The following is a 27,820-nucleotide window of genomic DNA, read 5'->3' as shown; positions in this document are numbered from 1 at the left end:
ACCCCCACACCACCTCACCCCCACACACCCTCATCCTCACCCCCACACCACCTTCACCCTCACTGCCACACCACACTCGCCCCCACACACCCTCATCCTCACCCCCTCACCCCCCACACCACTTCACCCCCACACACCCTCACCCCACACCACCCTCATCCTCACCCCCACACCATCTTACCCTCACCCCCACACCACCCTCACCCTGACTCCCACACCACCCTCACCCTCACTGCCACACCACACTCACCCCCACACACCCTCATCCTCACCCCGTCACCCCCCACACCACCTCACCCCCACACACCCTCACCCCACACCACCCTCATCCTCACCCCCAAACCATCTCACCCTCACCCCCACACACCCTCATCCTCACCCCCACACCACCTTCACCCTCACTGCCACACCACACTCACCCCCACACACCCTCATCCTCACCCCCTCACCCCCCACACCACCTCACCCCCACACACTCTCACCCCACACCACCCTCACCCTCACCCCCAAACCATCTCACCCTCACCCCCACACCACCCTCACCCTGACTCCCACACCATCCTCACCCCCACTCGCCCCCGGCCCCTGGTCTACTCATGCATCTTGTATTGTGTCTTACAGAAGCTCCTGGTGATGGTGTGGGTCCATCTGGTGTCCCCCTCCCCCAGCCAGTGCCACAGCTGGAGCCCCCTGTGTGCCGAGCATTGAGGAGGAGAGCAGCACGGATGGCAGCCCTTGACAAGAGACCCAAGACACCCCGGAGTTCAAGTCTGGGGATGACTAACTTTCCGTCACAGCTGTCTCCAGCACCCTCCACCATGAAATGAAATGAAATGAAAATTGCTTATTGTCACAAGTAGGCTTCAAATGAAGTTACCGTGAAAAGCCCCTAGTCGCCACATTCCGGCGCCTGTTCGGGGAGGCTGGTACGGGAATTGAACTGTGCTGCTGGCCTGCCTTGGTCTGCTTTAAAAGCCAGCGATTTAGCTCTGTGTTAAACCATCCCAGAGACACTCACCTTGGTTGGGCACTTTAGTGAAGAGGCTCCTGGGACACTATCTGGTGTGCACCACACAGCTGATCCTGTACGTCAGGTGGAGGTAGGAACTCAGGGGGTGGACGGTAGTAGGGCGGACAGACGCCAGGAACCAGCTGCCCTCCAGACAGGTTTTAAGCTTTTGGGACGAATGGTTCCATCTATCGTGGAGATGCAGTCACAGAGCCAGGTGTGGTATAGAAATGATTTTTGTTGGATGTACAACCTCCGACCAGCAGGTGGGGACAGTGATCCACCATGTGACTCCACAGATTGTGGGAGTTGGTAGTAAGTTGTACTAAAGGACAGTTGCATTAAAAGTAGCTGCAGGAGAATTCACTTATTTGTTACCCTGTGTATTATAGTTTGTAGCCTTTGACAAGGTGCCACATAGGAGATTATTAAATACGTTAAGAGCCCATGGTGTTAAGGGTAAGATCCTGGCATGGATAGAGGATTGGCTGAATGGCAGAAGGCTGAGAGTGGGGATAAAGGGGGCTTTTTCAGTATGGCAGCTGGTGACTAGTGGTGGGACCACAACTTTTCACAATATACATGAACGATTTGGAAGAAGGAACTGAAAACACTGTTGCTAAGTTTGCAGATGATACAAAGATATGTAGAGGGACAGGTAGTATTGAGGAAGAAAGGGAGGCTGTAGAAGGACTTTGACAGGCTAGGAGAGTGGGCAAAGAAGTGGCAGATGAAATACAATGTGGAAAAGTGTGAGGTTATGCACTTTGGAAGGAGGGATGGAGGCATAGACTATTTTCTACATGGGGAAATGCTTAGGAAATCAGAAGCGCAAAGGGACTTGGAAGCCCTTGTTCAAGATTCTCTTAAAGTTAAAGTGCAGGTTCAGTCAGCTGTTAGGAAGGCAAATGCAATGTTAGCATTCATGTCGAGAGGGCTAGTATACAAGAGCAGGGATGTACTTCTGAGGCTGTATCAGGCTCTGGTCAGACCCCATTTGGAGTACTGTGAGCAATTTTGGCCCCCATATCTAAGGAAGGATGGTTTGGCCTTGGAAAGGGTCCAGAGGATGTTCACAAGAATGATCCCTGGAATGAAGAGCTTGTCATATGAGGAACAGTTAAGGACACTGGGTCTGTACTCGTTGGAGTTTAGAAGGATGAGGGGGGATCTTATTGAAAAGTATAGGATACTGCGAGGCCTGGATAGAGTGGACGTGGAGAGGATGTTTCCACTTGTAGGAAAACCTAGAATCAGAGGACACCATCTCAGACTAATGGGACGATCCTTTAAAACAGAATGAGGAGAGGTTTCCTCAGCCAGAGCGTGGTGAATCTGTGGAACTCTTTACCGCAGAAGGCTGTGGAGGTGAAATCACTGAAAGTCTTTAAGACAGAGATAGATAGGTTCTTGATTACTAAGGGGATCAGGGGTTATGAGTATAAGGCAGGAGAATGGGGATGAGAAAAATATCAGCCATGATTGAATGGCGGAGCAGACTCGATGGGCTGAGTGGCCTAATTCTGCTCCTATGTCTTCTGATCTTATGGTTAGTTATCTTTCCACGTGTTCATTTTGTTAATAAACTATCATACTAGTCAAATAACTAGATGTTCTGTGTGCATCTTTACCTCGGCCACAACACAGGACATAAGATGGTACCAGGAGTGTAGAACAATTGAAGATAACAACGGAGAAGACGGGACTAAGCAGACTGAAGAAACAAAAAATAAACTTCTTCCACCTAACTGGTAAACTACTGGAAACTGGAACTCAATGCAGAGAAAAACTGTGAAGTTAGAGATGGATGTCTGAAGGCACCTCACCAGCTTCCAGTCACCGGTAATGTTGACGATAATTGCCGTGTTTTTAAGCTGCAATTCAAACTCAATGTTGCAGCCCTTGGCCTGCAGGCACAGCCTGACGAGAGGCAATTGCGTTGCTGCTCATGGTAGCAGGTCCTCAAGCCATTAAAATTTATAATACCTTTGCGTTCGACAGCGAAGCAGAAAGCAAACCTTCGATGAAGTAATAAAATACTTTGATCGGCATTGCTCCCTCAAAAATAACAAAACGTTCTTTTGCACGTGTACTCAGAAGGCAGGCGAATCTTTCGATAGTTTTCTAACCGACTTGCGGTTGAAGGCACAGTCGTGCAATTTTAGTACTTTAAAGTTGTCGATGATCCGCGATCAGGGGCGAAATTCTCCGGAAACGGCGCGATGTCCGCCGACTGGCGCCCAAAACGGCGCCAATCAGACGGGCATCGTGCCACCCCAAAGGTGCAGAATGCTCCGCATCTTTGGGGGCCGAGCCTCAACATTGAGGGGCTAGGCCAGCGCCGGAGGAATTTCCGCCCCGCCAGCTGGCAGAAACGGCCTTTGTTGCCCTGCCAGCTGGCGCGGAAATTACATCTCCGGACGGCGCATGCGCGGGAGCGTCATCCGCCGCTGACAGTTTCCCACGCATGCGCAGTGGAGGGAGTCTCTTCCACCTCCGCCATGGTGGAGACCGTGGCGGAGGCGGAAGGGAAAGAGCGCCCCGACGGCACAGGCCCGCCCGCGGATCGGTGGGCCCCGATCGCGGGCCAGGCCACCGTGGGGGCACCCCCCGGGGTCAGATCGCCCCGCGCCCCCCCCAGGACCCCGGAGCCCGCCCACGCCGCCTTGTCCGCCGGTAAGGTAGATGATTTAATTTACGCCGGCGGGACAGGCAATTTATCGGCGGGACTTCGGCCCATCCGGGCCGGAGAATCGGGCGGGGGGGGCCCGCCAACCGGCGCGGCGCGATTCCTGCCCCCGCCGAATATTCGGTGCCGGAGACTTCGGCAACCAGCGGGGGCGGGATTCACGCCAGCCCCCGGCAATTCTCCGACCCGGCGGGGGGTCGGAGAATGTCGCCCCAGATAGTGTTTGGGATATCAAGAGGCTATTGAGGGAAGGAGACCTTCAACTAGAAAACGTTATCAAGATTTGTCATGCAAGCGAGCTAGTTGCATAGCAGATTAGTATGCTCAACCTGAAACATTTTGGTGCCAATGTGGAAGAAGACGCCAGCGCCATAAGCTTAGTGACGCATTCCAATAAGAACCATGGTCCCAGTGTAGGCGGTCATTTTAAATGGCCGACCGGATCAACCATTTTGTGCCAGCGATGCGGCAATCGACATGGCCCACGACAATGTCCAGCATTTGGGAAGGGGTGTTGTAAGTGTGGCAGAACAAATCATTTTGCGAGGCAATGTTTTTCAAACATTTCCAACTGGGGACCAAACAGGATCGGTTAACGTGATTGATGAGATGTGCATTGAGGACCTGTTTTTCTTTGATCTGATTTTGACTGAGGGCATGATGAGTCCAAATATGCAAAGTGAAGAAGTCTCACTTACAGGTTACAGCAGTAGTGATAGTGATCATGACTCCATGGAAGACAAATGGATGATTTAATTGATGATCAATGGCACTTTAATTAAATGCAAGCTCGATACGGGAGCGAAGTCCAACCTTATCAGTTTGTCAGATTTGAATAGGCTGAGAGTCAAACTGACAGTTGTCACTCAAACAAGACTGCCGAGAGACTACAATGGGAAGGAGATTGCGATGTTAGGCGCATGTGAGCTTGAAGCATGGGTACACAACAGAAGTCCCACCATAACATTATACATTGTGGACACGGAACCGAAGTCCATCATAGGAGTGGAAACATGTGAGGCTCTGAACCTAGTTAAGCGGCTGTACATTCCAGACAGCGCTACGACAGAGGATGATTGCAAATGGCAACGAGATGAAGTAATGCAGTTATCCGATTAGATAAAAGCAAAAGTCAAGGTGGAGGAAGATAAACCAGATGGAGAGGTGGAGGAGCCAATAGGAATTCCAGAATTTTGGTTAACAGTCTTCAAGAATGTGGATTTGCTCAATGACATGATACAGCAACATGCGGAGCCCATCCTAGAGCATTTACAAGACTTAGAGGTAAAATGTTCAGGTCCAGGGTAGCCAAAGAGTATTACTCTGGAGTTTAAGTTTGAGCCAAATGAGTATTTCGCAAATGAAGCATTGATCAAGATATACACAATGAAGTCCCAGCCTGATGAGTCAGATTTTTTCTTTTTTGATGGACCAGAAATTATAGGATGCACAGGATGCCAGGTCAACTGGAAGAAAGGAAAAAACATTGCAGTGAAGACTATTAAAATGGTGCAGAAGCATGAGGGTTGGCACACTGATAGAGCCATTGTGAAAACTGTACCAAATGACTGTTCCTTCAATTTCTTTTGGTCCTCCTGCAGTTCCAGAGGATGGGGAACTGGATGAAGGTTCTGCAGCAAGACTCGCTGCTGACTTTGAAATTGATCACTTCTTGAAATTGATCACTAATTCCATGAACAGTGTTATATTTCACAGGAGAAGCTATTGCAGGCTATGATAATAATTACGATGATGATGATGATTACGATGATGATTACGGTGAGGAAAGTGAAGAAGCAGATGATGAGCCAGAAGAGGAAGACCATGAAGGTTTATTTAGTTTATTTTGCATTAGTGACGAGGTGATAACAAGTAGCTTCCAATTTGTGCCGGACAACAATGAATGCGAACGTTCTAAAAGGGAGTGTGCTGAGGTTGAAAGCGAGTTTGCAACAGCAGACAAATTAGCTGAGAGCAAATCAACTGCAAACAATCAAATGGTAACTGAAGAAATAATCGCCATTTTGGAGAAATTGGCTCCAGAGAAACATGCTGATTTATCCTACGCCCACAGAATAATTCCTGCCGTGGATTCCCAAGTACTTGAGGCCAGCCCATCAAAGAACTTGCAGCAAGAACAGATGGATACATTTTCGTGCAGTTCTACAATAATAGACGAAGCATGTATCGGTATATCAGATGAGGATGAGCCACTAATTGAGACTAAAACACAAAGTGAAGAAGTGATGCCTAATGTTGAGGACATTAACCCAGCTAAGATACCGGCATGCAAGAGTTGGCAGATCATTCCTGAAGTCGCAAACTTGCCTGCAACTGCAAAAGCGTCCAAACGTATGCCGACATTGGATGCCTCACCAGTTGATGGGCATGCAATACAGCATTCGAGCGCAAGCACCATCGATCAACCAAATGTCCTCAATCCAGCAAAGGCTCCAAAATCAGATATTGTGGCGGAAGAGCCAGACACAGTTTCCACAGCAGACGATCCAGAGATAGCTATTATAGCAGAAGATCCAGAAACAGCTACTACAGTAGACGACCCAAAAGCAGCTACGCAGCAGAAGATCCAGAAGCAGCTATTGCAGCAAAAGACCTAGAATTAGCCATTGCAGCTAGGGATCCTAAAACTAATCCCTTGGCTGCGACCAGTAGCAAGAATGATGCTCTAGATGTACAGTCAGATGTGAGGCTAAACCTTACTAACTTCACGGATTACGCCACAAAAGCTAATAAGAAAATGAGAAGGAAAGAACTGATTATAAAAAAGAGAAGGAAGGGTAAGAGAAGAGTCAAGGATACAGTTAGTCGACCGGCTAGCAGCCGTAACAGTGAAGACGCAAGCATCGGCAATAAGGTCAATGTACAAGAACACACATGGAGTAAGAAGCATCGCTTCAAAAGTCTGGAAGAATTGGTGACTCAAAGACCAGCCAGAATACCAGTCTTTCAAAAGATGAAACAAGATCACATATTCAGTAAGGTTCAGGAGACCAACAAGAAGATGTTGTTAACCTGAAAGACTGAACGTGTAGTGAACTGTGTACAAGGGACACATCTGAAATTATTATGCAGATCATGTTTTGTAAAGCACAGTTAGATTTGTATATGTAACATATTTGAAATTATTATGCAGATCATGTTTTGTAAAGCAGTTATATTTGTTGAACATTCACATTTCCAAAGAAAGGAGGATGTTGTGATATGCATATGCATAGCAATGTATATAGTTGGATGTACGACCTTCGACCAGCAGCTGGGGACGGTGATCCATCAGCTGACTTCACGGATCAGGGGAACTGGTAAGCTCCGGGGTCTCCTGAGTATTGGGTGGAGAGCTGGTGTCCCAAGACAGGTAGAAAAGGTGGGGGTAAAAGAGGAAAGAACCTAAAACAGTCACGATCACTGGAGAAAAATACCAGGAAAACAAATGGGACTAATGGCAGATGAGGCTCTAGACCTGATGGTCTGAATCCCCGGATATTAAAGGAAGTGGCTATGAGATAGTGAATGTGTTGGTTGCGATCTTTCAAAATTCCCTAGATTCTGGAAAGGTCCCAGCAGATTGGAAAGCTGCAAATGTTGAACCTCTGTTCAAAAAAGGATGGAGACAAAATGTAGGAAACTATAGGATAGTTAGTCGAACATCTGTCATTGGGAAAATGCAAGGCACCATTATTAAGGAGGTAGTAGCAGGGCATTTGGAAATTCCTAATACAATCAGTCAGAGACAACATGATTTTCTGAAAAGGAAAGTATGTTTGATAAATGTCTTAGAGTATACATTTCTTAGAGGATGCAACAAGCAGATTGATAAGGGGATACCAGTGGATGTATCGTATTTGGATTTCCAAAATATTTTTGAAACATAGACTGGGACTGCCATAGTGTTAAGGGCTTAGATGGGGTGAAATTTGTTAAGTGTGTTTAGGAAAGTTTCCTCAGGCAGTACGTGGAGGGTCATACTCGGGAAAGGGCAAAACTTGACCTACACGTGAGAAATAGGGCAGGGCAAGTGACTGAGGTGACGATGGGGGACCACTTTGGGACCAGTGACCAGTAGTTCTGTTAATTTTTAAATAGTTTTGGAAAGGGACAAAACTGGTCCACAGGTGCAAGTTCTAAATTGGGGCAAGGTGAATTTTGATGGAATTAGATAGAAGCTTGCCAGAGTTGATTGGAGTAGCTTGTTTGGGGGCAAAGGGACCTCCGGCAACTAGGAGGCCTTTAAAAGTGAAATAGTTAGAGTTCAGGGTCCATATGTTACTGTTAGAGTGAAGGGCAAGGCTGGCAGGAGTAGGGAATCCTGGATGACAAAACATATTGAGGTTTTGGCCAGGAAAAAAAGGGGGCATGGCTCAGTTACAAGCAGCTGAAATCAAGGGATTCCCTGGAGGTGTACAGGGGATACAGGAGTAAACTCAAGAAGGAAATTAGGAGGGCAAAAAGGGGGCATGAGGTAGCTTTGGCTGAGAGGATTAAGGTGAATCCAAAGGGATTCTTTCAGTATATTAAAGGAAAAGAATAACTAGAAAGAGAATAGGACCCCTCAAGGGCCAAAGTGGACACATATCTGTGGAACCGCAGGAGATGGGCGAGGTTCTCAGTGAATATTTCTCCTCTGTGTTTACCGTGGAGAAAGACATGAAGACTTGGGAATCTGGGAAGGTTAGTGGTGATATATTGGGGACAGTTCGCAGTACAGGAGAAGAGGTGATGGATGTATTAAAATGTATGAAGGTGGATAAATCTCCTGGCCCTGACCAGGTATTTCCAAGAATATTGCATGAGGCTAGAGAAGGGAGCCCTGGCTGAGATATTTGCATCATCGTTAGCCACAGGTGAGGTACCAGAAGACTGGAGGGTAGTAAATGTTGTGCCCTTATTTAAGAAGGGCTGCAAAGAAAAATCTGGGAATTATAGAGTGGAAAATCTAACATCTGTGGTTTGTACATTACACGAGAGGATTCTGAGGGATAAGATCTACAGGCATTTGGAAAGACAGGGTTTGATTAGGAGTAGTCAGCACGGCGTTGTGCATGGGAGATTATGCCTTACAAATTTGTTAGAGTTCTTTGATGAAGTGACCAGGAAGGTTAATGAGGGCAGGGCGGTAGATGTAGTTTATATGGACTTCAGTAAGGCCTTTAATAAAGTTCCACATGGTAGGCTGCTCTAGAAGGTTAGATCACGTGGAATCCAGGGAGAGCTGACAAATTGGATGTACAATTGGCTTATGGTAGGAAGCAGAGGGTAATGGTAGAAGGATGCTTGTCGGACTGGAGACCGCATCTGGAGTATTGGGTTCCGTTTTGGTCGCCTTACTGTAGGAAATACGTTATTAAACTGGAGAGAGTGCAGAAGAGATTTACAAGGATGTTACCAGGACTCAAGGGACTGAGTTATAGGGAGAGATTGGACAGACCAGGACTTTTTTCTTTGGACCGTAGGAGACTGAGGGGTGATCTTATAGAGGTGTAAGATCATGAGAGGCATGGATAGGGTGAATGCACTCAGTCTTTTTCCCAGTGTTGGGGAATCGAGAATTAGAGGGCATAGTTAAGAGTTAAGAGGGGAAAGAATTAATGGGAACCTGAGGAGCAACCTTTTTACACAGAGGGTGGTACGCATGTGGAATGAGTTGCTGGAAGAAGCGGTTGAGGCAGGGACATTAACAACATTTAAAAGGCATTTGGACAGATACATGGGTAGGAAAGGTTTAGAGCGATATGGGCCAAATGCAAACAAATGGGATTAGCTTAGATGGGTTTTTGGTTGGTTTTGTGAGGGCCACGAAGAATCCAGCACGAGTTTTAAGGATACAAAGTAATAACATTTATTTACAATAACATAAAACAGCAGCAGCAACTTCCCTTGCTGCACACTCCTTCCTGCTGGTTCCAAACTGGCCAGCTTTATTTATACTTGGAGTTTATTAATGGTTTCTCCGCCCCCCCTCATTGGGGAAGCTCATACTCCCACAAGATTGTGGGATTGTCATTAGTCCCCAGCCAATGGTAAGCAGGCAGGTTATAACATCCCTCCCCCCCCCCAAAGTCCAAGGAATCCACTGAAGACCCTGGCGAAGGAGGGCGTCGGACTCGTTTTGCCGCAGGCCGGACACCATTTGCACGCAGCGCTGGATCAGGCGGTGTGTAACGAGACGGAGACCGGCGCTTCCGTGATGAACGGCGTAACGGTTGTACGTCCACGGCCCGTGAACCCGAGGATTCTCCTCTGATGCGTCCTGTGTCTCCATCTCAGAGTCAGAGTCTGCTGCCTCCGTCATGTCAGCGTCTCTATCTCCATTCGGTTCTGTGACGGCCTGCGCAGGCTTTGAGAGAGTCACCAGTGGAAGATTGTGAGGACTACCTTCCCTTGTCTCTGGTCTCTGCGGCTGTAGAAATGAGCTCCGGGAGCGGGGAATTTTGGAGGGGATAGTCTTCTGGACCGAACGTGGTCTACTTGTTTGCGCTGGAGCCGACCCTGGGCTTGCACCTGGTAAGACATAGGGCCCGTTTCGCGAACGATTACGCCAGGAACCCACTGGGCACCACCAGCAAAATTCCGAACGAACACTGAGTCACCGGGTGCAAACTGCCGAATCGGCCAATGCTGAGAAAATCCCTGTCCCTGCCGTTCTTGTGTGCGGCGTACTTTTGCGCCAATGTCCGGGAAAACCATACTAAGGCGGGTGCGAAATCTCCGGCCCATCAGGAGTTCTGCGGGAGCTACCCCAGTCACCGCATGGGGGGTGGTCCTATACGTAAACAAAAAGCGAGCGAGTCTCGTGTCCATTGATTCGGAAGACTGCTTCTTTAGGCCTCTTTTGAATGTCTGCACTGCGCGCTCTGCCAACCCATTTGAAGCCGGGTGGTAAGGGGCAGTGCGGATATGGCGTACGCCGTTCATCTTCATGAACCTCGCAAACTCCTCACTCGTGAATGGAGTGCCGTTATCCGTGACCAGCACCTCGGGGAGGCCATGCGTACTAAAAGACAAACGCATCTTTTCAATTGTTGCGCAGGACGTTGTCCCCTGCATCTTATGCACCTCTAGCCATTTAGACTGGGCATCGATTAATAGAAGGAACATGAATCCTTGAAAAGGGCCTACGAAATCTGCATGCAAGCGTGCCCAAGGCCGCCCTGGCCATTCCCAGAGATGTAGGGGCGCGGCCGGCGGAAGCTTCTGATACTCCTGGCAAATGGAGCAGTTTTGGGCCACCTTCTCAATGTCGGTGTCGAGGCCTGGCCACCAGACATAACTCCGGGCCAACATTTTCATTTTGGTCACTCCTGGATGCCCGTTGTGCAAGTCTCTTAGTATCAGCTCCTGGCCTTTTTCTGGGACAATCACACGCGTCCCCCACAAGAGGGTGTCGTCTTCCACGCTGAATTCTGACAGCTTGGAGGAAAATGCCCGCAACTCGCCTGGGAGCTGTCAATGCTGCCCACCATACAGGACTATGTGCCGAACCTTTGACAGGACTGGCTCTGTCTGGGTCCACTCATGGATCTGTGATGCCGTGACAGGCAAGATGTCCATAAAATTTAGGGTTGCAACCACCTCACCGGTCGTGGGGGTCGACATGGGGCCGGTCGATAAAGGCAATCGGCTCAGTCCGTCGGCATTTGCTATCTGCGTTCCTGGTTTGTGCTCCAGAGAATACTCGTATGCAGCAAGCAACAAAGCCCAGCGCTGGATCCGTGCGGAAGCAATGGGCGGTATTGGCTTATCCTCTCTGAAAAGTCCCAGCAGAGGCTAATGATCAGTCACGATAGTGAAATGTCGGCCATACACGTACTGGTGGAAGCGTTTCACCGCAAAAACCACTGCCAGGCCCTCCTTCTCGATCTGCGCGTACTTTTTCTCCACTGCAGTCAATGTGCGGGAGGCGAAAGCTATCGGTCGCTCGGCCCCGTTCTCCATCTTGTGGGACAGGATGGCCCCAATACCATACGGGGATGCATCACATGTGACGAGCAAAGACTTTCCAGGATCATAGTAGGTTAGTAACCCAGACGACGACAATTGTTGCTTTACCCGCCGGAAAGCGGTTTCTTGCGGCTGACCCCAAACCCAGGTGTGATTTTTCTTTAGCAGAAGGTGCAAAGGGACCAGCGTAGTTGCCAGATTGTGGAGGAACTGCCCGTAATAGTTTACGAGACCGAGAAAAGAACGAAGATGCGAAGTGTCAGTCGGGGCGGGGGCCTGTTGAATTGCACGCACCTTCTCTGCGTCGGGGTGCAAACCTTCGTGGTCCACCCGATAACCTAGATAGACTACTTCCTTTGCCTAAAATATGCACTTTGTGCGACGTAAATGGACTCCAGCCTCCGAAAAGCATCTAAGGACAGCCTCCAGATTTTCCAAATGTTCCTGCTCCGACGTCCCTGTAATCAAAACGTCATCTAAGTAGACAGCAACACGTGGTAAACCTCTCAAAATGCCCTCCATAACACGTTGAAAAATTGCGCAGGCAGAGGATACTCCAAAGGGCAACCGTGTATATTCATACAGGCCCAGGTGTGTATTAATCGTTACATATGGTCGGGAGGCAAGGTCCAGCTCCAACTGTAGGTAGGCGTGACTCATATCTAATTTTGTGAAGGAGAGTCCGCCTGCAAGCTTCGCGTAGAGATCCTCTATGCGAGGCATTGGGTATCGGTCGAGTCGGGAAGTCGTATTCACTGTAAGTTTATAGTCGCCACACAATTGACCTGTGGCATCTGGCTTCATTACAGGTACAATTGGTGCTGCCCAGTCAGCAAAACGGACGGGCCTGATAATACCCAAATTCTCCAAACGAGTGTGCTCCCCTTCTACCTTCTCGAGCAAGGCATAAGGCACCGGGCGTGCCCGGAAATAGCGCGGCGTGGCTCCTGGTTCAACTTGGATATTGGCTACGACCCATTTTATTTTCCCCAAACCAGGCTGGAATACATCTGGGTATCGTCCTAGCACATCAGTCAACCCTTCAGAAACTGTTTGGAGGATGTGCTGCCATTGCAACCGCAAATGGCGCAACCAGTCCCGACCCAACAGGCTGGGCCCATGGCCGCGCACCACGATAAGTGGGAAACGCCCCTCCTGGCGTCCATAAACAACAGGGGTCATTGTAGTTCCTGCAATGTCCAGTGGTTCCCCCGGGTAGGTGGCCAACCTGGCCTGTGAGTCGGTTAATGTAAGGGTCTGTATACCCTGCTTGATGCGGTCAAATGTCCTCTGGGCGATCACGGAGACCGCTGCGCCAGTGTCCAACTCCCATCTCAAGCGGGTGACCATTGACCCGTACTGTCACCTTACTGGGGGCCACACGGGAGGCTGCCACACAGTGCAGCTGAAGGCAGTCATCCTCCATCTCCACGTCCTCAGGCGTAGTCGCCGCAGGTTCATCCACATGGAAGGTACGGCCCCTGGGCTGGTCCCAGTTTCGGTCGCGACGGGGTCGGCGCCTACAAGTCTGACACGGACATGGCTCCTCATCCATTGGTTCTGGAGAAGGCACCCTTCGGGGAGGAATGTCCGATGGCCACTGGCGTCGGTCCGGACGTCGCCTCGCCCAAGGTACCGCAGGAGTGCGGGGGACGTTTTCGGAAGGAAGGGGTTGCGCCCCAAGGCATGCCTCTCCATTCCCTGTAGCTCCTGCACTCCTCGTTCTGCGCTCTCTCGGGACAATACTATTTGAATGGCCTGTTGAAAAGTCAATGTTGGCTCAGCTAACAACTTTCTCTGGGTGGCCGCATTGTTAATACCGCAAACCAAACGGTCGCGTAACATTTCTGACAAGGTCTCACCATAGTCACAGTACTCCACAATCCTGCGTAGCCTGGATAGAAAATCGGCAAGGGATTCTCCAGGGGTCCTCTCAGCGGTATTAAACCGGTAACGGTGGACTATCGTGGACGGGGTCGAGTTAAAATGTTGCCCCACTATATTCACAAGTTCATCAAACATTTTGGTGTCCGGCGCAGCTGGGTACGTAAGGCTCCTAATCACCCCAAACATATGCGGGCCGCAGGCAGTGAGCAATATGACCACCTGGCGCTCGTTTTCGGTGATATTGTTTGCCCGGAAATAGTAACGCATCCGTTGTGCGTACTGGTTCCAGCTTTCCAGCGCAGCATCAAAAACATCCAAACGTCCATACAGAGGCATGGTATAATAGAAAACAACTTCCAACCTGTATCCAACAAAAATCCAGGGAGATGGCTTCAGCAGTGTAGACAGCTATTCACTTTAACCCTCGTCGCCAGTTTTGTGAGGGCCACGAAGAATCCAGCATGAGTTTTAAGGATACAAAGTAATAACATTTATTTACAATAACATATATATATATATGTATATATAACAGCAGCAGCAACTTCCCTTGCTGCACACTCCTTCCTGCTGGTTCCAAACTGGCCAGCTTTATTTATACTTGGAGTTTACTAATGGTTTCTCCTCCCTACCTCATTGGGGAAGCTCATACTCCCACAGGATTGTGGGGTTGTCATTAGTCTCCAGCCAATGGTAAGCAGGCAGGTTATAACAGTTGGCATGGGCCAGTTTGGGTCAAAGGACCTGTCTCCGTGCCGTAGATTCTATGATAAGGTGCCATATCAAAGATTACTGCACAACATAAGAGCTCTTGTTGTTTGGGGTAATATATTAGCATGGATAGAGGATTGGCTAACTAACAGAAAACAGAAACTCAAGATAAATGGGTCATATTCAGCTTGGCAAACGGTAACCATTGCAGTGCCACCGGAATCAGTGCTGGGGCTTCAGCTACTTACACACATTAATAACTTGGATGAAGAGACCGACTGTATTCTAGGCAAATTTGCTGGTAGATAGGAAAGCAAGTTGCAAAGAGAACAAAAGAGTCTGCAAAGGGATGAATATATGTAGGTTGAATGGGCAAAAATTTAGCAATTGAGGAAAATGTGAAGCTATCCACTTTGGCAGGAAGAATAGAAAAGCAGAATATTATTTAAATAAAAGCAAATTACTGCAGATGCTGGAATCTGAAGCCAAAAGAGAAAATGCTGGAAAATTTCAGCAGGTTTGGCAGCATCGTAGGGAGAGAAAAGAGCTAACGTTTCGAGTCCAGGTGACCCTTTGTCAGAGCTAATTTAAAGATGCTGCCAGACCTGCTGAGATTTTCCAGCATTTTCTCTTTTGATTTTCGAATATTATTTACATGGGGAGATACTTCCGAGTGCTGCAGTACAGAGGGATCTGGGTGACCTGGTACGTGAATCACAAAAACATAGCATGGAGTTGCAGCTAGTAATTTAAAAGGCAAATGGAATGGTGGCCTTTATTGCAAAGGGGGCTAACGTATAAATGTAAGAAAGCCTTGCTACAATGGTACATGGCATTGGTGAGAGTGGGCCTGGACTACTCATTACTTAAGGAAGGATATGCATGCATTGGAGACAGTTCGGAGATTCCTGGGTTGAAGGGGTTGTCTTGTGAGGAACAGTTGAGCAATTTGGTCCTCACTTCACTGGAGTTTAGAAGAATGAGAGATGATCTTATTGAAACATGTATGATTCTGAGGGGGGCTAAACAGGTTAGATGCTGATGAGAGGATGTTTCCCCTCATAGGGGAATTTTAACTAGGGGGCACAGTTTAAAAATAAAGGTGGGGATTTTCCAGTCCCACCATGGCAGATGTGGCAAGCCTGCCAAAGGTCCATTTTGCGGCACTAGTAAATCCCACCAATAGGCAGGATTGGAAGAGCCATAGGAGTTGCTCATTAGAGATGGAGTTGAGGAGGAACTTCTTCTCCAAGACGGTCATTAATCTTTACAATTATTCCTCAGGGTGCAGTGGAGGCTGGGTCATTGAATATATTCAAGGCTAAGTAGTGAGATTTTTGATTTATAAGGAAATCAAAGGTTATGGAGGACAGGGAGGAAAGTGGGGTTAAGGGCACAATCAGATCAGCCATGATCTTATTTGGCGATGAAGCAGGCTTGATGTGCCAAGTGACCCTCAAATGCTCCTATTTCCTGTGGTCTTACGATCAAAGGAATTTAAAATTCATGAATTTTTTTTAATGTGCAGTCACAGAGAATTATTTGAATGACCAGTATTTTATTTGACGCTAGTGAGGTTAAGGAACAATGTTGACTACAACACTGAGAAAACAGTTCTTCAAATAAGTCGACTGAGATTTTTTACACCTACTGAAATGGGCAGTCCCTAGCCCGGCTCCTCATCTCATGCAAAGGATGGCATTGTTGTGTGCCATCTATGAATGATCTTCGGCTGATCGTTACCCAGTCTAGATGGGATGCATCCTCGGTGCTGAGGAAAGCATGTCTGGAAATAGCAGAGGTATCAGACTGTGATAAATCCAGTAAACCCCAGTCTAGGTGTACGAGGTATCGAGCTTTACCCAATTATTTGATTCATTTCTAATTGGTTCAAATTCCCTACTCACAGTTTTATCTCCTGTCGCTTGTTTTTTCCCCCAATTTTTGAGTCTCCAGACACAACTGTTTGGTTTTCCTGAACCTACTTCTTTGGTGATCACTCACGAAGGAGTATGATTGTCCACCTAAGAAACTGGTCATGGGTTCTGTGGGTTCTTGCCTGACTGATGAGTCTGATCCTAGAGCTATATCTTCAACTGCACACTTGTTTCTGGGGGATGGGACTGCAGATCGTCCTTGGACTCTAGATCACTGGTATTCCTTTCTAAGGCTCCTTTTCCAGACCTTCCCTCGCCGTCAAGTGTCCTCGAAAAATGGTGTCCCTTCAATTAGGAGGTTCCACCAAGTTGTGTTTTTATGAACAAGGGTCTCCCAGATGTTGACGTCAACATTGCATTTCTTGAGGTAAGCCTTCAGAGTGTCTTTGAAACACTTAGTTTGTCATCCTCTTGTTCGGGAGCCCTGAACTGGGCGAAGAAGATTTGCTTTGGCAGTCGGAACTCTAACATCCTAAGCATGTGGCCAGCCCAGCGGAGTTGGTTTTGGATGATCATGGCCTCGATACTGGTGCTCTTGGCTCCTTCAAGGACACTGGTGTGAGTACGGTCGTCCTCCCAGCTGATGCAGAAAATCTGCCTCAGGCAGAGTGTGTCTGAACTGCAACAGGAAAAAAATTGCAGATATAGTTTAGCCTGTGTATTATGTTCATCTTGAAATAATTCGCCTTTACTTTGGTGAGAGGAGAATTAATTTCCCCTCTCTTCAGTTCTTGTTTAATGCCTACTATTAGTTTGAACATGTTACTGCCTAATATCAAAGTAGATTATTGACAACACATGTGCCCAAGTAAACTACCTCTTTAGTCTCTTATGTGATGAAGATATCAGGGAAATCTATCCTCCAATTATATGATTAGGTCCTGTGATCTGTGGCTTCCTTGGTAACTTCTTTTCCTCTTTAGAAAACACAGGGCTGAACTTTATTTTACCAGCATAAGAATATCTAAAAGTTTAATATAGCTGGTTCAGTAAGATTGCACACTGTCCCTTCACCTCAAAGCTCTGTGCTTGAATTCAAACAGGTGAGATGTGACCTGTTCCCTCTGGAACGTATAAATGTGTTACATTAAATGAGTTTGGGGGCACTCTCAACCCATTTAACACCATTTACTGATGCCATTAAGTCAGTAGCCTCAGAAAGGCAATTGAAGCAAAGATTTCAGAATGCTATATCTCAAAAATTGTAAACTTAATAGACGCATTCTAAATTTTGCTGCAGGCACTGCATAAACCAAATCTTCCCCTTAATGTGAAGATGGAGAATCACACTGGCACTGAAGGTTAAGGCCAAGCTTAAAATATACATTTGATTAGTGTAGCAGGAAGATGACAGAAGTTAACCAGAAAGAACAACTTTAACCTTGCATTTTTATAAGTACTAATATTGCAACTTACCCTGTGAAAGAGAGGTATGTTTTTCAGTACATGTGAGCATGAATACCTTGTTTCCTTCTTGACATTCACTCGGGTCTTTAGTACATTTAATTTTGCTTTAAGGCATTTTCACCAATTGCATTATAAGTAATCATAGATAGTGCAGCTATTATGTTTGTAACCAATGCATGGGTGATTGTGTTGCTTTGATAGGGATCTATATTGGATGGCGATGTCCTGAGTACAAATGGGATTGCATTCGAGTTGGAGTAAAGTCAAAGTGCTTTTGTGGACACCTCCTCGCTGAACATGAACGCTTTACTGGTATGAACCTAGCTTTGTATCTAAATCGATTATTTTTGGTTGAATGTAAAAATAAGCTGGCACGAACACACTGAATTCTGCTCCTTCGACTCAAGTCTAATGATCAACTCATAATCACTACAGTTCCCAGCGTAGCGGTGTTATCAACCATTGACATCTCAGGATTTTAGAGATGTTTATCATAATAGTGTTTGTTTATTTCACAGGAACGAGGAATAGGAAAATTGGGTCCTCCAAAATAGGGGCTCACCAGCTGATGGGTCGGACAGGGAAGACCTTGGTGGAAAGATCATACATAGACTCTAGAAGGAACAGCTTGATTGGATCATTGAACTTTTTCCTTCTATGGTGTACTTGGTTATAAAGTTACCAGCATGCTTCGTTGCTAGCAGTAATCACATTTATATTTTATCCCAACCACAAAGATGACAGACTCATTTGTCCATGTTTTATTCCCAAATTAATTTCAGTAAAATTAAGCTCTGAACATAATAACATAAGAAATAGAAGCAGGAGTAGGCCATATGGTTCCTCAAAGCAGCTCCTTCTTCATCAAGATAATGACTGATCTTTGACAGCTTTACTTACACATTCAATCCGCATTTTCCTTGACTCTCTTCGCGTTCATAGATCCAAGTCTTGAATATAATAACTAAGCATTCAGAACCCTTTGAGCGAAGAATGTTCTCCTCAATTGTAAATAGCCGACCCCTTATCCTGAGATAATTCCTCCCTAGAGTCGCTATTAGAGGAAGTTTCCTCTCTGTAACTTACCTATCCACTCCTCTCAGAATCGTGGGTGAGATTCTCTGGCCTCCTTGCGGCGTGTTTCTAAAACCTAATGGGCCATCATTGCTTCACCTGTGAAGCAAATATATTGTTATGGATTGGAGGGGGGTTAATTTAAACAGCCCTTATTTCTCATCTCGCCACCAGAAACAGAAAGGTCTATCGATTTGCTTTATAAGCAGTGATGTAAATCCCAGTTTTGGTGTGATCCAATTTTCCATTAATAACCCCATAGCGGACCCGAGATAAGAGGAACCCTTAGGGCTAGTTTATATGCACAGACTCTGAATGTGCTGGTGGGGGGGTCACCACATATCCCCTTGGGCACTCATACAATGAAGGCGGGATAGAGAGAGAAGGATTTACAGTGCAATGACCACAGCAAAAATAATTATTGTTTCAGCTGTGTCCAGAGTCCAGAATCAAAGGCCCCTGACGTATTCCTTTACAGTGGTCAGCAGGTTGAAATTTTGTGCTGTATAATTCACGTTTCCAGTGTAGTTAACTTCACATGAAATGATGGGCAGGCAGAATCAGTCTTGTAAGTAATGGTACAGAGGTTCCAGTAGAAACAGTGAAGATGGCGCCATGTATTCAAACTGGGCAGATCTCCTTTTCTATGCTGCTTTTGTAGATAGTAAAATGGCGGTTGAGCTTTGCAGTACAGCAAGGCATTATAACTGGTTCCACCAGCTAGTGAATCATGTCACATGGCTCCCAATTCTTCACAATATCTTCGACAAAGGGTGTCCAAAGGCTAGATATAGCACTTGGGGAGAATGGGATCAAAGGCTATGGGGAGAAAGGAGGATTAGGCTATTGAGTTGAATGATCAACCATGATCGGGATAAATGGCAGGACGAAGGCGACACCACCCAGCACAGGGTGTATCGGCTTCCATGACTATCAGAGCACCAGTCGCTCAGAAGGTTCAGTCTTTCATCGTAGGCAGCTGCTGACATCAGCACCCTACTGAAACAAGACCTCCTTCCCAGTGGAGCAGGTGGGAGTACATTGTCAGTGCCTGAGATGGAGCTTATTACGAGAAGGCCATCTCCACTACAATGCACCCAGGGGTCTCTGCCTCTCATCAGGTTTTGTGCTTTCAATTCCTGCAAGAAGAGAAAGGAGGGAGGTGTGAGTTTGTGGAGGGGAGGGAATAACACCATTTGTGGAGGGTGACTCTGAGGCAGGGGTATGAAAGGCAATAGGGTGAGGGCTGTTCAGATGGGGATGCGAGGATATGCCTGAAGAGAGAGGATTGAGTGGAACTGCAAGGTGTGTTGTCCTGAGAGGTACTGCGCGGGGGAATGCTGGGAAAGGCAGGGTGGAGGAGTCGGCGGCACCTCAAAGTGTCTGCCAATCAGCTGTTATGCCCGACTCGGCTGCTAGATCAGCCTGTCCAATGGGTGTGGCCCACAAAGCACCTGGAGCCAGTTTTCACAATCCCAGTCAAACAGATAGGTTTGAATAGGAGATTCTGCATGGAGCGACTCCTCCAATCACAGACTATTTCTCTCCCTCGTTTGCTGCTGACAGGATCACTAGTGAGCCTATCAGCAGAAAATGTAGGAGAGAAACAATTTGTCATTGGAGGCAGCTGCAGTGCACTCAGGGCCCAGGGAACCCAGGAGTGGGGATGGGAGGGCCAGTGAGCTCAGGAAAAGGGAGCAGAAGCCTGGAGAGCCCAGCAACAGGGAGCCCAGGAGTAGAGATGCTGGGAAGTGGGGCCCAAATGTCCAGAGTGGAGCATGAGACAGCAGGAGCGGGATCTGTGGGCATCCAAGGACTGGAAACTGTGACAGACAGTGTGCGGCAGAAAGTGTGAGGGGGGAGAGAGTGTTATGGGGCACAGAAAGGGGGAGAGTGAGGGGACAGGGTGTGTGAGGAGGAGAGAGGGAAGAGTGAGAGAAGGAGGGGGTGGGAAGGAAAGAGACAGATGAGAGAGAATATGAGGGAGGAGAGGTTATGAAGGGGGAGAGAGGAGAGATAGAGTGTGAGGGGAAGAGGGTTTCAGGGAGAGAGAGGTTAAAGAGTGAGGGGAGAGAAAAAGTGAGGGGGAGAGTGGGGAGAGAGTATGAAGGGGAGAAGGTGTGAGGGGAGAGAGTAAGTATGAGGGGAGAAGGTGTGAGGGGGGAGGGGAATGTGTGAGTGGGCGAGCGAGAAAGAGTGTGAGGGAGAGGTAGCATGTGTGAGGAGGGTGTGTGGGGGCACTGTTGTAAAATGAGGGCTCGCCCTTTTAAGACAGAGATGAGGTGAAATGTTTTCTCTGAGGGCCTGCGACTTTGGAACTCTGCCATCTGGGCACAGATTCTTGTTAGGCAAGGGAATCAAAGGTGATCGGGATTAGATGGCAAACGCAAACAGATCAGCCATGATCTTATTGAATGACACAGCAACTTCAAGTGCCGAATGGCTTCCTTCTGCTCCTATTTTGTTTGTTCGTATGTTTATCCTGTCTCTTTGAGCAAGCTTTTGATCATCTGACCTAATATCTCCTTGTGTGGCTCGTGTCATATTCTGTTTGATAACGCTCCTGTGAAGTACTTTGGGACGTTTTATTATGTCAAAGGTGCTATATAAATGTAGGTCTGGATTCTCCAATACCCCATCTGCGTGTTTCTCAACGGCGCACCGTTCACTAGTGGCGGGTTCTCTCTTCCTGCTGCTTGTCAATGGGATTTCCCATGAAACCACCCAAAACCGCCGGGAAACCCCCGGATGGGGGTGCACTATCGCAGGAATGGAGAATCCTAACAGCCAGAGAATTTCTTCCATAAGTTGTTGTTGCTCACTCAACAAGAGTGCAAATTGAAGACTCAGGCACAGAAATCAGGCTGCCGAATTCTTGTGGCCATGGCTTGGAAATCAGGAGCACCGATTGATTGATTAATTGATTGATTGATTTGATTTATTGTCACATGTATCGAGGTACAGTATCGAGGTACAGTGAAAAGTATTGTTCTGAGTACAGTCCAGGCAGATCATTCCATACATGAAAAACATGGGACGTACGATAAATACACATGTAGATACATAGATATAGACATTGGGTGAAGCATATGGAATGTACTGCTACACAGTAGAGAAGATGCGTGGAGAGATCAGTTCAGTCTATAAAAGGGTCTTTGATTATGCTGCCCACTGTCCCAAGGCAGCAGGAGGTGTAGACAGAGTCAATGGATGGGAGGCGGGTCCGTGTGATGGACTGAGCTGCATTCACGACTCTCTATAGTTTCTTACTGTCTTGGGCCGAGCAGTTGCCATACCAGGCCTTGATGCAGCCAGATAGGCCACAATAAATATACTGCCCGTTTGGTTTTCTGAGTCGCACGCTGACTGCAGTCAGTGAAATTTCTGAATTTCAGGGTGAATTTATTTGGGACATTCCAAATTGACTCATGTGGTTTGCTGAATTGACCAGTGCTGTTTATTTGGTTGCAACAGGTACAAGTGTTCGGGTGCCCTGTGTGGTGGCTGGCTGCCAGTGCAGAGCTTATGCCTTCATCCCTTCCCGCCCTGAAGACGTGGGTGAATTCTGGCTGAGAAAACGAAGAAACTTTGACCCCAGCACCTGGCGAGCCAAATGCCGTTGTAAACATAATCATGAAGAACATAATGTCGGTGGAAGCCATAGTTGCAAGGCCGGTGGTAGGTCACCATGCTTTATCCATGTTGATTTATACTTCTGAAATATCTTGTATCATCAGTAGACCCATCAAAATCTATCCATACTGTGAGGCTGTCAATTTTTATTGGGAAAATAGATTTTGCTGCTTCATCAACAGAATCACTTATTTTCTTCATTGGATGCGAGAAGATAAGTACAACCCAGCTGGATAAATGGTTTCAGTAGTGGTTGTTAATCACTTACTTTAATAATTTTTTTAAAGAATTGGCGTTAAAACTTTGGGAAGCAGAGAGGCAGCGAACAGTGTAGCAAACATTATTCATACTGAAGCAGATTGTTCTTTTTGTTGCTGGTATGGTACCTTGGTTTAGATGCTTGAGAGTCACATTGGAGTTTAGAAGATTCAGAGGCAACCTCATTGAAACATTTAAGATCCCGATGGGACTTGATCAGGGTGAATGCGGAAAGAATGTTTCCCCTTGTGGGAGAGACTAGACCTCGGGGACACAGTTTAAAAATCAGGGGCCTCCAATTTAAGTCGGAAGTGAGGAGAAACGTTTTCTCTCGGGGGATTGCGAGTCAGGAATTCTGTTCCGCAGAGAATGACCTCTGCAGGATCAATATTTTTCAGACGGAATTAGATAGATTCTTGATTGACCACGGAGTCAAAAAGAATGGACGACAAGCGAGAAAGTGGAGTTGAGGCTATAATTAGATCAGCCAATGACCTTACTGAATAGCGGAGCAGTTTAGTGGGTCTGAATAACCTACTCTAGTGTCAAAAATGAAAAACTGATTAGCAAGCAAGATAGACTCAAGAGGCTCCTGAGCTACCTGCCTGGATCTCTTAGACTGCCTTGCAGGCACCCATTCCCTCTCTGCCTACATACTTTTATCCTGTGGTGTGACCACCTCCCTAAATGTGCTACCGCATGGTTCTCTGCCTCACAGATGCACAGCACTGACTCCAGCTGACGCTCAAGTTTCAAAGCCCAGAGCTCAAGCTTCTGCAATTAGTGACACTTCCTGCAGATGTGTTTGCCGAGGAGCACCTCCTTCCCTCTTCACCAATACCCTTGCTCACCAACCCCAATTGCAGCACGTAGCAGCACACAGTGCAGACAATAGCTGCACTGAAGAAGGTCTGTTTTCATGTTTGCTGATTCAAGTTTATGAAAAAACAGTTTAAGATGGCCATCTAATTAACTAGCTTCTCAGAGTGCCTGTAGGACCCCTGTTTTAAAGCTGGAAGAAAACTCAACTTCTCCCAACACAAAGAGCAACTTTTAGCTGATTGCTGAATTAAAGAAAAGGCTAGACTTTAGATAGAAATTAACCCTTAAATTACATTAACCCTTACAACACCCATACTCACCAAACTCTAACTTAAATATTCAAATGCAGCCCAAGGTAGCACTCCAGTGCAGAACTATCAGATGGCTTTTTAATCAATGGTAGTTTAATGTTTCAGGATCTGAGGAGTTGTAAATGCTGCTGAACATTATTTAATCAGTGAACATCCTCACTTCTGACCTTATGATGGAGGGAAGATCACTGATGAAGCACCTGGTTAGGCCTAGGACGCTGCCCTGATGAACTCCTGCAGTTATGTTCCAGAACTCCAACAACCATAGCCATCTTCCTTGATACTGGGTATGACTCCAACTAGCGGAGAGTTTCCCCCAGATTCCCATTGACCAGTTTTGCGAGGGCCCCCTGATGCCACATTCAACCAAATACTGCCTTGATGTCGAGGGCAGTCACTCCCACCTCACGTCTGGAGTCCAGTTCTTTTGTTCATGTTTGCACCAAGGCTGTAATGAGGTCAGGAGCTGAGTGACCCTGGCAGAGCCCAAAATTAGCATCAGTGAGCCCAGATCTTTCCGAGTAAGTGAGACTTGATAGCACTGGAGTCTACATCTTCCATCACTTTGCTGGTGATCAAGATTATACTGATTGGGTGGTAATTGGACGGGTTGGATTTGTCCTGTTTTGGGCAGAACATAGAACATAGAAAAAAACATAGAAAAATACAGCACAGAGCAGGCCCTTCAGCCCACGATGTTGTGCCGAACCTTTGTCCTAGATTAATCATAGATTCTCATTGAATTTACAGTGCAGAAGGAGGCCATTCGGCCCATTGAGTCTGCACCGGCTCTTGGAAAGAGCACCCTACCCAAAGTCAACACCTCCACCCAACACTAAGGGCAATTTTGGACACTAAGGGCAATTTATCATGGCCAATCCACCTAACCTGCACATCTTTGGACTGTGGGAGGAAACCGGAGCACCCGGAGGAAACCCACGCACACACTGGGAGGACGTGCAGACTCCGCACAGACAGTGACCCAAGCCGGAATCGAACCTGGGACCCTGGAGCTGTGAAGCAATTGTGCTATCCACAATGCTACCGTGCTGCCCTTGAGAACAAATTAATCTACACTATATCATTTTACCGTAATCCATGTACCTATCCAATAGCTGCTTGAAGGTCCCTAATGTTTCCGACTCAACTACTTCCACAGGCAGTGCATTCCATGCCCTCATTACTCTCTGGGTAAAGAACCTACCTCTGACATCCCCCCTATATCTTCCACCATTCACCTTAAATTTATGTCCCCATGTAATGGTTTGTTCCACCCGGGGAAAAAGTCTCTGACTGTCTACTCTATCTATTCCCCTGATCATCTTATAAACCTCTATCAAGTCGCCCCTCATCCTTCTCCGTTCTAATGAGAAAAGGCCTAGCACCATCAACCTTTCCTCATAAGACCTACTCTCCATTCCAGGCAACATCCTGGTAAATCTCCTTTGCACCTTTTCCAAAGCTTCCACATCCTTCCTAAAATGAGGCGACCAGAACTGTACACAGTACTCCAAATGTGGCCTTACCAAATTTTTGTACAGCTGCATCATCACCTCACGGCTCTTAAATTCAATCCCTCTGTTAATGAACGCTAGCACACCATAGGCCTTCTTCACAGCTCTATCCACTTGAGTGGCTTGGGTCATTTTCCACATTGCCGGGTAAGATGGCAGTGTTGTAGCTGTATTAGAACAGCCTGGCTAGGGGCACGGTAAGGGCTGGAGTACAAGTCTTCAATACTATTTCTGGAATGTTGTCAGGGCCCCTCGCCTTTGCAGTATCTGTGGTGATGTGCATCAATGTAAATGCATATAGGCTAGCTAGACACTAGAGGGAGCACCAAAGACATCACGCACACACACACTCAACCAATAGATCAGTTAGATAGGACACGACCAATGGACATTAACGATACACACAGAGGTGACACCACCACAGGAGGGCAATTGACCAACCCATATATAAAGGACACCACACACATGATCTGCCTCTTTCCAGTGGAGACAGTCAGTGAGCAGAGACACAGGGTTGATCCAATATTACACCCACCACGTGGATTGCAGCAGCTGGTTAGTCAGTCTGGGTAGCTATAGTAGGATTAGCAGTAGTGTCGAACCCGAGTAATAGAAGTGTAAATAGTTTAATAAACGTGTTGAAGTTATCTCCACGTCTGAACCTTCCTTTGTCATGTGCACCACAAGGAAGCCGCTTATGTTACACCGAGAACATAACAAATCATGGTACCATGACTGAACTGTTTCAATCCATATAGCCATACCTCAGTGTACAGTGACAACCAGCAACGATACCCAGGCAAGATGTTCGAGATCCGGGTTCCGCAGCAGCTCCAGTGCCACGGCGATCTCCACGAAAACTGGCGGGTATTCCGGCAAATGTTTGAAATCTTCCTGGTAGCAGCCGATCTGGAATACGTGGCCGATGCTGAAAGGACAGAGGTTCTCCTCACCATCGCTGGTGCCGGAGCAGAAGAAATCTTTTAAAAATTCAAGTTCTCCAAAGGGCAAAACAGGAGCGACTTCCAGGCAGTCCTGGACAAATTCGGCAAATACTGTGAGGAAAACACACTCCAACCAGCAAGAAAAGGTAAGAGAAGCGCCAGTACTCACCACGAGGCCGAGATCCCGGAGCAGAGAACAATTTTGATCGGCGGCCATCTTTCTAAAGGGACTGCACTTGTACAGTTGCGCGAGAAGCGCACAGAGAGGGAAGGTCCGTTTGCGCATGCGCAAATAAGAACAAGGCCCAAAGTAAAGGAACAGCGATCTGCGCATGCGCAATCGCTTCCTCCGTGCTACGTCACGCGCGTCATGACGTCAGAGGCCCCGGGCCATGCCCATTTAAAGGGGAAACGTCCCAAATCAAAGAAAAAATCTTTTAAAGCCTGTAAAACAACCTTCCTTCACCTGGAATGACAGCACAATGCCTCAAATTGAACCAGGAATGAAATTAACCTCCGAAGAACCCTGCAACAAGCAGTCACCTATGCCCAAACTGATGATTCCGACCTTGAATACTTCGAAACCGACCTTTACATTTTCTCTGGACCTCGCGCGCCCAATGTCAGCTCCGACACAAACAGTGATGATATGGTCCTAGAAGACAATGACTCAGACGAACCTTTCACCTTGGGAGGCTACCCCAGTAGCAAATCCAATCCGCAACTAGACGTGTTGCACGTTGACGACCTCGACGATGAGTTCTTCGGATTTGAGGACCTTCAGCCCAGCAGATATGACATCCCGACTCGTGAGTGCAGGATTATGCTGCGGCCTGAAATCACGAGACAGAGAGCGGTACAAGCCCACAGAGAGCGGCCTGCTGCCTCACAGAGCGTGGTCCACGCACCGCTCAGGGTTCCTGACTCTATGAAAGAAGACACGCAGGACTCAATACCGCAGTCCTTGCATGAACAAGAAGTGACTCCAGTGTCACAAGCCTCCACAGCGAGCTCATGGACAGACTCCACGATAGAAGAAACGCATGACTCCAGAACGCAGTCCTTGCACACACAAGATGTGACTCCAATGTCACAAGCCTCCGCAGCGAGCTCGTGGACAGCCTCCACGATAGAAGCAACGCACGACTCCGACGCGCAGTCCTTGCACGAACAAGACCATGAGGGTCTAGCAACCTCCTCTGACCAACTAGTCTGCCATGCTCAAGTAACCAGCAAGAAGACTATGACAGTCTACCACGCTCCAGTGCACAGCAGGACAACCATGACGGTCTATCATGCTACAGTGAAGAACAAAGCGACGATGACAGTCCATGCCCAAATGCAGGACAACAGCAAGACAATGACAGTCCACCCACAGTTTGCACCACCAGATGAAGACTCTGACAATTTACCCAACCCAAGTGAACCACAAGCAGCTACTGAGGATCTATCCACGGTATGTGAGACGAGTGACGACAGCATCCCACTTCCCATGCAAAATGTACAAAGTGACAGACCTCAGCTAGTGTGTACAGAGGCACTCGACGATCACTGTGAGACCACTGGTGATTCCGGTGACACCATGATACTTCCACCCTCATTCGCTCGAACCTCTCCACAAGTCAATGCATTCCTGCATTTTCCGACTCCAGGCATGCAACTTCAAGAAAT

General features: G+C 47.4%; 1 protein-coding gene across 2 annotated transcripts in view; it reads left to right on the top strand.

The window, feature by feature from the left end:
• LOC140409598 (protein FAM221B-like) overlaps positions 1-27,820 on the top strand; it is a 126,783-nt gene that overhangs the window by 59,649 nt on the left and 39,314 nt on the right. For both annotated transcript variants that reach the window (XR_011940419.1, XM_072497957.1), the window contains exons 5-6: positions 17,795-17,905; positions 22,142-22,345. Coding sequence is in view for 1 of the 2 variants with exons in the window: in XM_072497957.1 (XP_072354058.1) it covers positions 17,795-17,905; positions 22,142-22,345 (315 nt within the window). In the remaining variant the exon portion in view is untranslated. The remainder of the gene's footprint in view (positions 1-17,794; positions 17,906-22,141; positions 22,346-27,820) is intronic.

This window comes from Scyliorhinus torazame, chromosome 3, assembly GCF_047496885.1.
Source record: "Scyliorhinus torazame isolate Kashiwa2021f chromosome 3, sScyTor2.1, whole genome shotgun sequence".
NCBI classification, from domain to species: Eukaryota; Metazoa; Chordata; class Chondrichthyes; order Carcharhiniformes; family Scyliorhinidae; genus Scyliorhinus; species Scyliorhinus torazame.
This window is presented reverse-complemented; position numbering and strand designations above follow the sequence as displayed.